Source organism: Babylonia areolata, chromosome 27 (assembly GCF_041734735.1).
Source record: "Babylonia areolata isolate BAREFJ2019XMU chromosome 27, ASM4173473v1, whole genome shotgun sequence".
Classification (NCBI taxonomy): domain Eukaryota; kingdom Metazoa; phylum Mollusca; class Gastropoda; order Neogastropoda; family Buccinidae; genus Babylonia; species Babylonia areolata.
This window is the reverse complement of record NC_134902.1, coordinates 16,714,572-16,727,656: the sequence shown is the minus strand read 5'-3', so window position 1 is coordinate 16,727,656 and position 13,085 is coordinate 16,714,572. Positions and strand designations below refer to the sequence as shown.

At 36.6% G+C, this 13,085-nt stretch overlaps 1 protein-coding gene across 1 annotated transcript; it reads right to left on the bottom strand.

The window, feature by feature from the left end:
- Positions 1-2,994: 2,994 nt before the first annotated feature.
- Positions 2,995-12,385, bottom strand: LOC143301118 (nurim homolog). Its single transcript, XM_076615168.1, has 4 exons — positions 12,076-12,385; positions 10,749-10,924; positions 9,048-9,218; positions 2,995-6,816 (listed from the first exon to the last, which is right to left on the bottom strand). The coding sequence occupies exons 1-4, from the start codon at positions 12,236-12,238 to the stop codon at positions 6,526-6,528; spliced, it is 801 nt and encodes a 266-aa protein (XP_076471283.1). The 5' UTR covers positions 12,239-12,385; the 3' UTR covers positions 2,995-6,525.
- Positions 12,386-13,085: the final 700 nt, after the last annotated feature.

Below are 13,085 nucleotides of genomic sequence, written 5' to 3'. Positions count from 1 at the left end.
TATGAACGAGATAGAATTCCAGCGACTCAGAGAAATTATGCGAAACTCGCATTCGATGAAACAGTACGAAATTCGCATGCAAAGAGTAAAAGCCCGTCTGTCCATAGACGGAAAGATCTTGGCAATATCCACATTTCTTCCCCAGTACTCTTTGGTTTCGGTTAGTTTTGATATTGCTTCAATCACATTTTCAGTTTTTTGCACTGGATCACGAAAACACCGATCGTTTGGTTAGAGACAGAGAAAATTATTCTTGTCAGTCTTGCAGGTGAAGTCGCAGTTGTGCTACCCATATGATCAGCTGTTTTTGTGATAAACATTTTGTAACTTCAAAAGTATCACAAATCTGTTCTGCAGCGACGGCCATGAGTGAAATAATGGTCACAGTTAGAATGGAGGAAGGCATACCTATGTCAAGATATTGCAATTTAAACCCAGTGAACAAGCTGTTATTGTGTGGCCACTGTACTTTGTAGACTGCATTAGTGCATTTTTCTTTTAACAAATAAATAAATGATATTGGATCTTAAATAGAGCCTAGCCTCAATCCTCGGTCTTAAGACCAAGCTCTAAAAACACAGCAGCCAGCTGCTTACCTGGGTAGAGCGAACTGATGGTTGCCTTTAGGCCCTCATCATTTGTTTTCTGTATCAGTCAGTCAGATTTCAGGCATGAACATATACACACTCAGCCATATATAACATTTTACGTGCATAACTAGTAAAGTAGTATATTAAAATGGAAATAATTTTAATTTCCAGGTTATGTTTTTTTGGGGGGTGTTCTTGTCTTTTCACCTCACTTTAGTGTTTGGTAAATCATTTACTTTCCTAGCCAGATTGTTCTTCCATTTCAAGTTTTAAAAACTAAAAAAAACACCGAGGCAACCATATGTTTGTTCTGTATCGTCTGTATATTCTATGTGGCAATTCAGGATTTAAAGGCTGTACCAGTCTTGAATGAAAGTTCATTTGTGTTTGCACATTTCTTTTATCATTGCTGGTGTGTGCACATGTCAAATGATTGATAAAAGAAATTTTGGTATGTGTATTTGCTCTTTGTCTTGTCTTTTCACCTCTTTTTACTTCAATGTTTGTTAATCATTTACTTTCCTAGCCAGATTGTTCTTCCATTTCAAGTTTTAAAAACTAAAAACACTGAGGCAGCCATATATTTGTTCTGTATTGTCTTTATATTCTATGTGGCATATTAAGGATTTAAAGGCTGTACCAGTCTTGAATGAAAGTTCATTTGTGTTTGCACATTTCTTTTGTTATTGCTGCTGTGTGCATATGTCAAATGACTGATGAAAGAATTTTGTGTGTGTGTATTTACTCTTTGTCATGTCAGAGAAATGAATTTCTGTGTGTGTGCCTGCAAAAGAAATGGACATGTGTAGTTGTTATACTAGTTGCAGAGTAAACTAAGTTGAAAGGACATTTTCAAAACTGTTTTGTGAAAATGTAAGTTTTAAAGGCCACATCACAACCGCTCAGAGGGGCTTATTTTCAGCAAGAGGTCACCTGCCTGCTTCTTGAGACATGCTACAGTGTGGCTCTCTGATGACCTGAAGAAATCGAGAGCATCAAGAACACTCTGGACATTGGAATAAAGTCCGAGTCTGTAAATAAATCAGCCCCCAGTAACCAAAATTGACTGTTTCAAAACACAATGTTTTGCTGTGTAGGTGAATGTTGGATGTATGCTGATGTGACCAAGTAATGTTCTTCAAATTAGTTTAATCTTCAAAATGTTCACAAGTAAAATTGAAAATGAAATTGCTCCAAAGAAATGTTCAGAAGGGTTGCCCTTGATATCTTAGCCTGTATGTTTTCTTATCCCTTGCGGTGTGTTGTCTGTTCACAGGGTGCCCACAAGTCCTTCCGAGTGAAGATGAAATTGGCAAAGAAGATCAAGCAGAATCGTCCCATCCCACAGTGGGTCAGGATGAGGACTGGCAACACCATCCGGTAAGAACAAAGCCTCTGACTGAACTTGACAGATAAGACCTTCAAGATAATGTGTTGACTTGTTCAGATAGCACCTATTGCTGTATAGCATACAAATGATACTTGTGCTCTGCCTTACTCTTGTAGCATTACAGTACTCATGAATATGTGTTTATAACACATTTTATACTTGAATGCAGGACAGACTAACTCTGTAAATAAAAACTGTTCTTAAAATACCACCATACTATTCATTTTCTCTCAGATCTTAATCACTACACAGTTTTAGAAGGAAACATTTTAGACTCCTTTACAGACTGAAGTGGTATTTATTTACCTTTAGTATCCTTTTTAACTTGTTAACTGCACTGATTTTTTTCCTCAATAGATTTCCTGGTATTTGATGTTAAAAAAATATCCTCTTTTGAGATGAGCAAAGAACTTGTGTCGAAAAAAAACCTTTCTCCTACCCACAACCTTTCTCCTACCCACAGAGTATGGAGTTTTTCAAAATTGCTTCCCTTTGACTGTAAAAAAGCAAGATACTTTTTACTTTGTTGTTTCACAGTGACAGCAGTTTACAAATTCTTAAAGTGATGACGCTCTACAAATTAATGATACTACGATCCTGAAAGACCAAAGCATTTTCATCAAAAATAGTTATGACATGAGGAATGCTGTATCATTATTTTTGGATGCAAATACTCATACCCCTGATCTCGGATTATACCGTTTGTGGATATCCTTCATGAACATGAGTACTTCATCTGGTCCCATTGAGTATGAATGATTCCTACTCCTGTATCTTCTCACAGCTCAAGCTCCAGAACAGGATCTCTGATGAAAAATAATGATGTGTTTGCAAATAAAATAAAACCAAAGGCAACAATGAAATATATATATACACACATAGCTTTTGTGTTTTCCCATTATTTACATGTTGCATATTTGTTTCAGCTATAATGCCAAGAGGCGTCACTGGCGCAGAACCAAGCTGAAGATGTAAACCCTGCAACGCGGGGCAAAAAAAGGAGGTTGCTGGTGATTTTCCTTTTAGTCTCTGATCATCCACCACCATCAGTTGCTACAGCCAGGTCAACACTACCCTCGAGTCCCACTGACCCATCAAGCGGCAAGAACATCGTTGACCATTTTGGTTGTTTGGAGATTAAATAATGAATCGGTACCTCCAAATATACAGTCTTGGTTTTATATTTTGTATGTGTGGTGAATTTTGTTTCTCTTTCAAAATTAATCTTGTGTGTCATTTGCTCAAACTAATGGCTTGATAAAATACGCTGCTTTCATAAAGCATGCATTACACACACACACAAAGTATACATTCGCAGACATACTTATTCTTACGCATTACCAATACGCAGACATCCAAATCTTGCGTGCACAAGTAAACCAGAGAACTAAGGTAAACCCTTTCACAGTATTTCAACTGAGGTTGGTTTGTGTTGTTTTTGTTTGAGGGAAGCAGGGGGTCTTTTTTACTTCAAGGGGTTGGGTTTTTTGTTGTTTTTTTCTCAGGAAAAATCTGTTAAGCCTGTTATTTTACAAGAAAACTTGCTGACAGTTCATTGGTCTTTGTATTGTACTCTAAATTGTCCTATAAAATCCAATAAATTACAGGTTGCTCCCCCTGAGCGCTTGTCATCACAGAGTTCAGAGATTTTTTCTTTTCCTCTGAATGGATTCCGAGTCATGATGTGGTCGTATAGTTGGCTGGACTATGAGCAACAATGCCAAACGCTTTCATATTGAGTGACTTGATTCATACAGGGTGCTTGGGCATGATGTGACCACTAGAGACCAAGGCTCGTCCACCATTGAAAAAAATAAATAAATCAAAAGTCTTCCATCTCAGTCTGCAATGTGCAACTGGAAGGTTTCTTTAATGCATTCACAGAGTGTCTTTTCAGACAATTGGGGCCAAGTCTCTGTACAAATATACTTCTTTAAATGTGTGAAACTATGCAAGCCAACAAACATTTTGTTCATTGGAGTTATGAGCAACCTTTACATGTCTGGATACTGTGGAATAGATCCATCACCCAGCAGTTATTAAATTATATAGGCATGTTGCATCATCAAGTCATGTGACTTACACAATGAACTTATAGTTATGTTCCATATGCTAGACAAGGAAATATAATCAAAATATGTACGTCACTATGTCAACTCCCAACAAGGATTATATGGTCCGTCTGCACCTTGTAAAACCAGTCAGAAAAACATAACTTACATATTATGGCCAGAGCTGTACAGCCAGTACTTCTTGTAATCTTCTCATAAATGTATCTGGATATTGAACTTATCTTGTTTTTGTATATGGTTCTGTATTGGAACTGAATATGACTGCTTCCAGGAAAGGCAAGGCAAAGATTCTACATAATCTGGCCCAGTAATTCTTTACCAGCTATCAAAACCACTTGTCTTTTTGAACCAGCTGAAACCAAATTTTGAAAATGAAAAGCTACTGTAGTGGTTAAAATAAGAGAAAAAAAAGGTTTGGCCAAATAATTAGGACAAGGCAACACTGAAATAACTCCTCAGGATTTTCATTCTTGATGACAAAATTTCAAAAACATTTCAGACAAGCACTCCACTCCTTGAATGTTAAGTTTCCTGTTGTTAAGCCAATGATGCTAATAAAGAGATCTTCATGAACTCTCAAACTGACCCTCCAATGAACAACCCGAAAGGTCTCTATCATCTCTCCGAGATGTAGAACAAGAGAAAATGCAAAAAGTATCATAAACTGACACACACACACAACCATACTGACATATACTGTGACTGGAAAATACATTTGCTTTGTTCAGATGCTAGTCCAAAGGGACTGTTAAGGCTATTCACACTGAAAGTAAATACCAGCATGGAGATTACACATAAACTGATGCAAGCTTCTGAGCCAGTTAACATACATTCAGCTGAACTCAACCATTGCGAGATTATGATTTGCTCTTGTACCTTTATTTTTCCTTTCACAAGCGTGTAAAATCAGCTGTTGGTTAACAAGCACAGAAAAAAAGATTGAACAGGTCAGCACCAATTTAATGTGTATGTATATTTTCAGTAAACAGACAATAAAAAGAAATTTTGCTGCCTTTGATGTGAGATTCAAAGACTGAATGGCACAATGAAATGTTCAAAGTGATGGTATGTTGCAGCCGCAACAAATGTCTGCGTCCAGTCCATATCAACATCATACCACCATCACAAACACACTAACTTATTATTTTTAAAAACAAGAACCATATACAAAAACAATTGCTTAGTGCTACCACTATGAGGAGTTTGTATTATAATCCTACCATTCCAATATTTTAACAAAACATTTTCATCCACACAAACGTAAAGGTATTGTATCAAAGCTTCACCATCTACAGATCAAAATTTCAATTAATCATGACTGACAAGCCTGTGTTTGTAAAACACTTAAAAACCCTGCCTGAAGAACTTCACAATGCTGATGATGTGCCCAGAACACACAACAGTGCACTATTTTCTAACAAATCCACATATGATGCTGCCAACGCAAACTTTACAGTGCTTAAATTTTCACCTCCAAAGGCTGTCTGCCAAAACATTCATTCTTCCACCCTAGTGCAAAATTAACTTGACAGACTGTATCACAAATTTAACACTTAACAAATTGCATCAAACAGCACAGAATATTGTTTCAATAACATTAAACCAGCATGCTCAAATTCAGAGTTCACTGTAATTCCCTTTGCAAGAGACTGAGTGTGCATGCTGGGTATATATTCCAAGCCTGAATGAAACTGATAATGTGGAGAGACTGCATGATGATATGGACACCATTAGCACATTTATGTTTTGCTTTCAGCAGGTTGTAAAGCATGGGTGGGATTCCATCAGAAGCAGATGCACTGAAATTAGTGACAAAATTAATATTGAAAAGCCAGGTATAGGCGGACAGCTATTACAGTATTAGAAAAAAAATGGGCCAAAATAAAATCAAACTAAAGATTTAAATGTTAGTTACATAATAGTAACATTAATCAAAGAAACGAATAATAGAATGAACTTCAATAATAAAGGATATCACCCCCTCAACACCTGCGCCCCACACCCTTCTTTGATTTTGTTTTTTTAACTACTCACCGCAAAGAGGTTAGCTATAGACAAAATTCAAAAGTAAAAACAGAATCAAAGTAACAGCAAGCAAAAGTCAGCCAGTTCCAAGAATACATGAAAATACATTCAGGCAAAGCGTGCATACATTTTTTTCACTGCTGATTCTCCAGTCAGTGGAAGGCTGCATTTGTATAGATGCTGGTCATCACCACAGACATGTGACCACAATTATCACTGTGGACAGTTCTGATCAGTGCCAATACCCCTAAAAAGATGAGTAAGAGAATTTCACCCGATAGGGTTTTAAGCTTTGCTGCCAATAACATGAGAAAACTACACAAATGCCCAACAACCATGATTATGGTTTAGCGTGTTGATAACGCAAGAGAGCCACGCAATGACTTGCCACTGCACAATCACCCCTTTCTTTTTTTCTTTTTTTCTTTTTTTTTTTTTTTTTTTTTTTTCAATTCCTGAAAGCCCTGTGTTTCGTTGAGGTGGTGGTCGTGGTGACCATGGTCCTGCCGAAGTAGGTGCAGGCGAACTTGTGATCTGACAGTGTGACCTGCTGGGCTACGGGCAGGTAGAAGGTGAAGACCAGCGCCAGCAGCAAGCGGTCGAGGGTCATGACCGGGTGGACCCACAGCATCAACCACAGGCACACCGTCCCCCCGTGGCGCAAGTGCTGGTAGAAGAGGCGCAGCCCTTTGGCCATGTAGCTTGTAGGGGCCGACTTGCCAGTGTGGTAGTTGTATATCTTGAAGACAAGCACAACAAAAAAAACCCACTTCTGCTTAACTCTGCCAACAAACAAAAGAAAGGCCACTTAATTTAATAACCATGCACTATAAAAAATATATAAAAAAAGAGAGCTGAAAAAAAGCCACCTCTTAATAAACCCATGATTGTTGCTGACCTGGGGTATGCACTTCGGTGAACAGTCATCACTGTTTTCCTGTATTTGGACATCTTCCTCTCATGACTGCATTACTTTTGTTAAAAAAAAATCAATTACACCATTCATAAGTATACATAAAAGTGGTAACTGCACTTCAAACTTATGTCATGTGGCGAGCAGACTAACACTGCAAACAACCAACCTTAGATTTTGCACACAAAACCAGCACTGATGCTTACACAAAGCTATAATCGCTTGTTATGTTGTAAACTGCACTGGATCAGGGCGCTAGTGTGTGTGTGTGTGTGTGTGTGCGCATGCGTGTGTGCACGCCTGATAAAGGCATGCGTAGCGCATGTGTGACACAGAAAAAGATAAGACTCGTTGAATCTGACTCGGAGGATGTGTGTCAGTGCCCTTTCTGCATTCATCAACACAGGGGTACAAACTGAATTAAAGTCACACACACACACACAGAGATACACACACACACACACAGATACACACACACTTGATTCCTACACTCGCCAGTATTCCCCCCCCCCCCTCCCTTATCCCCTCCATCAGACCATGAGTGGTGGTCTGGATGCTAGTCATTTGGATAAGATATTAAACAGAGGTCTTGTGTGCAGTATGCAATAAGCACATGTAAAAACAGCAACAAAAGTGTTGTCCCTGGCAAAATCCTGTAGGAAATCCGCTTTGATAAGGAAAACAAATACACTCGTAGGCAGAAAAAATGGTGGTGCTCTTATTGTTGTGAAACACTCTCCCTGAGCCTAGTTCACACACAGTAATCTGCTGTGAGAAAAGGGAAATACAATAGATTTCAATACAATACAATAACTTAATCCACCTAAATTTTGTCGAGTGTTTACTGTATAAACTTTTTTTCATCATATACACACATGCAAGTACGCACACACACACACATGACATACAGACTCACCACAAACCCAGTCACACACACACAAACACATACACACACACTTATATGATAAATTTTCATATTCACCTGGGGGCAAAATCACTGAGTACATGTCCCCCAAACCCAAGACAGTGAACACAGCCTAGCCTCAGACAATCTGGCTTACTCTCATGCAACACGTGCTCAAAAGCGAGAATGAATTAACGATAACAGCTTTATATCCAAGTTTCTTACTGTAGCACTTAATTGTAGACAAAAAGCACTGGAAAATATACAGACAGCCTAAAAAGCAAGTGGGATGTGCACATATACATACAGATGTATTCATTAAATATGCTAATGAATAAATAGATACATTAATGAATATAAACAAATGTTTTTTGGCAATGGATGGGCATGATGATTTTTGTTGTTGATGTTTTTTTTTTCTTTCCTTTTTATTGTGTTGTTGTGGTGTATCGTGCTTCATAATATTTACATATTATTTTTGTAATCCCCCCCCACCCCCTTGTCAAAATGGCTGTAAATGCTTTTGACAATAAATCATCAGTAAATAAAAAAAAAAAAAAAAAAAAAAAAAAAAAATCTGGCTTACTCTCGCAGTTTCATAATCAGCCTGATGTGATTACATACATTTATAACACTATTAACCCATATATATTTTTAGAACAGCAAAAAGCACTGCTGAATATCAGATTTAACATAATTCTCTGCAAACTGGCATTATTACAAAAATCTGTTCATAGAAAACTCCAGACTCCATTTGCTTCCATTTGGGTACATGTTTGTTATCAATTGTAAGCAACACATTTCAACAAAGAAGTATGTGCTATGCATGTTGTTAGCATTGCACATGTGCGCTGTTAGCATTGCACATCTTACATGTGGATTGTGATTTCAGTAATAAGAACAGATCAACAACATTTGCTTACAAACCATTTTAAAGTACTCTCTAACTTTTTCTTAAACTTGCGCTGAGAGAAAATTTACTTTATTTTGCTATTTTTACTTTGTGTGTGTGTGTGTGTGTGTGTGTGTGTGTGTGTTTCTTCTTTTCTGTATGTCCATTTTATTATGAAGAAGAAAAAAAAAAGTCATTTAATATATAAATATACATTAAAAAAATTTTTTTTTAAATGCATAAGAAGAGACTTGACGCCACCTGCTTGATCCCGATGAGTTCCAGAGGGTCCATCATTCTGATCTCCAGGAAGATGATGGCCCATCCAGCAGCATGCAGCAGGAAGAAGAACAACCACAGCAGCGGGCGCTCGTCTGTGTCGATGCCCCACAGCAACACGTCCGGCGTGCTCACCCACCTGTTGATCATCATCTGCACAACACACACACACAAACACCCACAACGGAGATCTATAACTAAGAAACAGCATTCCATGTATCTTTTCTGTGAAGCTCAGGCACACTCACTCTGTGCTTATCACAAGGTGGCCAGTCAGTTTTTAGTGCATCCACCTAACTCCCCTCCCCCCCTTTTTTTTCATAAAATGCCAGAGAAATAAAATTCAAGATGGTACAAATCAAGCAGGCTGCATATATATAAATATTATGATCTAAGACTTTAACTTTCATCAGTGAATTTAATTCAAAGCAGTCCACTAGAAAGTCTCAAATGGGTATTCAAACAATTGTACCACTGAACATTTCTGCTAAGTTTCTTTAACTTTCATCAGTGAATTTAATTCAAAGCAGTTTTCTTTTCTCTGTGTTTTCTATATCTGTGATTATTTATAACAGCTGCCCACCTTTGTCTGCATCAGTCCATGCACGTGTGGTCTTGTGAAAGTGGTGTTTTGGGGGGGTTGTTGTTGTTTTTTTGTTTGTTTGTTTTTTTGTTCTTGTTTTTTTGTTGTTGTTTTTTTTAAAGCTTTTTTTTATTTTCCCATTTTTATAACACATGGACAATTGACATGAAGATATAAATGAATAAATACATATATTGGGAAAAGAGAAAAGACAAATCTGACAAAAAACATAGTAACAATAGGAAAATAAAACAAAAACAAACAACATTAATTTTTTTTTTTTTTTTTTTTTTGTAAACCACATATAATTGATATACACATATAACATTCTAAGTAAAAACAACTGAGAATGTTTGAATAAGTCTTCAAAAAAAAAAAAAAAGAAAAAAAAAAGTAATAGATATCCATATCCCTACATATCAACTTGCACCATTTTTTCAACATTTAACTTAGTTGTGTTATGTTTCCATACATGGTTTGAAATATTGTTTTTTTATTTTATTTCTAATTAAAGGTAAGTATGGCAACCATTTTATTTTGAAGCTGTGTGTTTCACATGCAATCTTAGCGTTATATTCTTCAATTTTGTATCTTGAAACAATGTAATGTTCAAAAGCGTGAATATTTGGAAGGCATTTATCTAGCTTACATTTATATATATATACATCTTCCCCAGGAGGATTAATAAATCAAGCACTGAGTCTGTCTTCATATCAGCATGGAAACCAAACAGTATAATACATTCATTGAACTTCAAATTTTCCCACACTGTACAGTTTATTTTTAATAGTTTTTCTAGACTTGTCCAAAAGCGTTTTGAGTAATGGCCTTGAGTTTTGTTGTTTTTTGTTTGTTTGGTTTTTGTTTTTGTTTTTTGGTTATTTTTATATCTTTTCTGTAACAACGGATTGTCATTCTCTTTTTCAATTTTTTTTCTTTCTTTCTTCATTTAATAAATTCATAATTCATCATTTTATTCATAAAAGCACATGATCAAACAAACAAATCTAAATAACAACATAATTCACTTTTCATCATTTTATTCATAAAAGTACATGATCAAAAATAAATAAATCTAAATAACAACATAATTCACTTACGCTGAGAACAAAGCAGGATGCCATCACATACAGCAACCGCTCACTGACATAGATGTTAAAACGAAGCAGTAATTTTTTCCACCATTCACATGCCATCAGACTGTGTTGAAGCACAAACAGTGCCACCAGCATCAAATCCTTCAAAATTCTGGCAAGCACATACTCTCGTTCGTAATCTGGAAAACAACACATTGAATTTTCTTTATAAGTAGTTCAATCCAAAAATGAGTGGTGAAGGTGGCAGTCTGTTTGCAACAGTCTACATCATGCAACTTAAAGTACAAAGAAAGTTTAAATGTGATCCAAATTGTTCTTGTTCATTCACTGATTCAGTATTGGCTTGTCATCCAAAATAACTTACAATCATTATTGACACAAAACTATGAGTAAACTTTTAATGTCAAGGCATGTTAATTTAGTTTTCAAGCAATCTTTTACTAGTTTTAGCTACATTAATTTTGGTTCAGTGTGTGTGTGTGTGTGTTTATGAGTGTGTGATGTCAGTGCATGTTTGTACGTATGGAGAATGCACATGTTTTGCATTGACTCAACAGAGTCACATTAACTAATTAAGCAATATCATGCACTATGACTATATAAAATGGATTCACCGTTACCCTAGTAACCCTGACACCTAATGTGAAAATAAAATGCTATTATCTGATAATTACCTGTTTCAGTATTCTAGACTAAATTCTGGGACCTATTCAAACAATAGGATAGAAAGAAACCAATGACCAATGCAAACTGAATATGTGTGTCATTGCTGAATATTTTGTTTTGGCCTGGCATATTAGTTTATCAACTGAATCTATATCAAAATTTGGGTACAATAACCCTCAAAACTGTTGAAAGCCAATGAAATTGTTATAAATATAGATGTAATATAAATATGGCTTCACCCATGCATGAAAACTGCCATAAAATGAAATAGGTCCCAGATTTTATGAAACAAAAATAGAAAATTACCCTTTAATATATTGTGCTGGATTTTGTTTGTGTAACTGAATAAATAAAAAGTTGTTACGATATTTCATAAGCAGTAAAGTAATATATACAGATTACATCAAACCAGTCAAGGTACTGGGAGTGAAACACTGTGACCTGTGTGACTGTGACTGTGAGTACGTGAGGGGATCAAATTATTTTAAAATGTCTACTGAGTGAATCTCTCACACACACACACACGTACGTACGTATGTAAGGAATGAGTTTGTCACTGCATTCTGTTCCACAATGCCGGGTTATATGCAGGTTAAATCCCTCAACTGATACATAAGATAATTAATGCATTGAATACTTTAAAATACTGATAACTTAGGCTTACCTTCCCAGTCTGCCAAACGTTTGACCCGAAGCGATGGGTAACGAAGACCGTGAGCACCAAGAAGTCCTTGGTTTGAAATGAAAATAACGAACTGTGTAATGCAACTTCCCAACAAAAATGTCATGCAAAGCGTAAGAATCATGTGCACAATCCCCACAGCCATTATCAGACTTTGCAGTTTTGATTAAATCTAGCTAGAATCGTGCAGATGAGCGCGCTGCAAGTCCAACGCAAATCTGACACTTGCGACAGGAAAATTTCGAGTTCGAGCAGTAACGTCGACAGCGTTCTGTTGACATTCCCATTTACAAAAATCTGCAAATGGAGCAACGGTTGGGTTTTGAATGACCGGATCCGACTTTGGACTCATCACTTTACGTTCCCATTAGTATCAGTATCAGTAGCTCACTGCGTTCGGACAAATCCATATACGCTACACCACATCTGCCAAGCAGATGCCTGACCAGCAGCGTAACCAAACGCGCTTAGTCAGGCCTTGAGAAAAAAAATCAAATTAGATAATAAATAAATAAAATAAAGTAACAAAACCAAAAAAAAAAAAAAAAAAAAAAGTTCAAATCATCAGCATCATCATCATCATCATCAATTATTATTATCATTATTCTTACTATTATTGTTGTTGTTGCTGCTGCTGTTGTTAATTTCTAGCTGTTGCTGTTGCGGCAGTTTTTATTGTAACCAACATCATCATTATTTCAGTTTTACCATCATCGTTATCAACATCAGTCAAAAGCAGCAGCAGCAGCAGCAATAATGTAACATCAATAATTGTTGTTCCGGATCCGCGGAATATAGGTATACACTATATTCTATGCTGTCCTTTGACCTTTCAGTCGTCTTTTTCTTTCTGGCGTTCTTTCTTTCGTTTATAAATAGAGAGACTGAGAGGGAGCCACACACACACACACACACACACACACACACACACACACACACACACACACACACAGAGAGAGAGAGAGAGAGAGAGACGGAGAGTGAGAGAGAGA

Excerpts from the sequence above, each read along its gene's own strand:
- LOC143301118 (XM_076615168.1), bottom strand. The coding sequence starts at position 12,238 with ATGGCTGTGGGGATTGTGCACATGATTCTTACGCTTTGCATGACATTT. Across the intron at positions 10,925-12,075 it reads ACGTTTGGCAGACTGGGAAG|ATTACGAACGAGAGTATGTG; the intron begins GTAAGCCTAAGT and ends GTTGTTTTCCAG. Across the intron at positions 6,817-9,047 it reads AACTCATCGGGATCAAGCAG|ATATACAACTACCACACTGG; the intron begins GTGGCGTCAAGT and ends CTTGTCTTCAAG.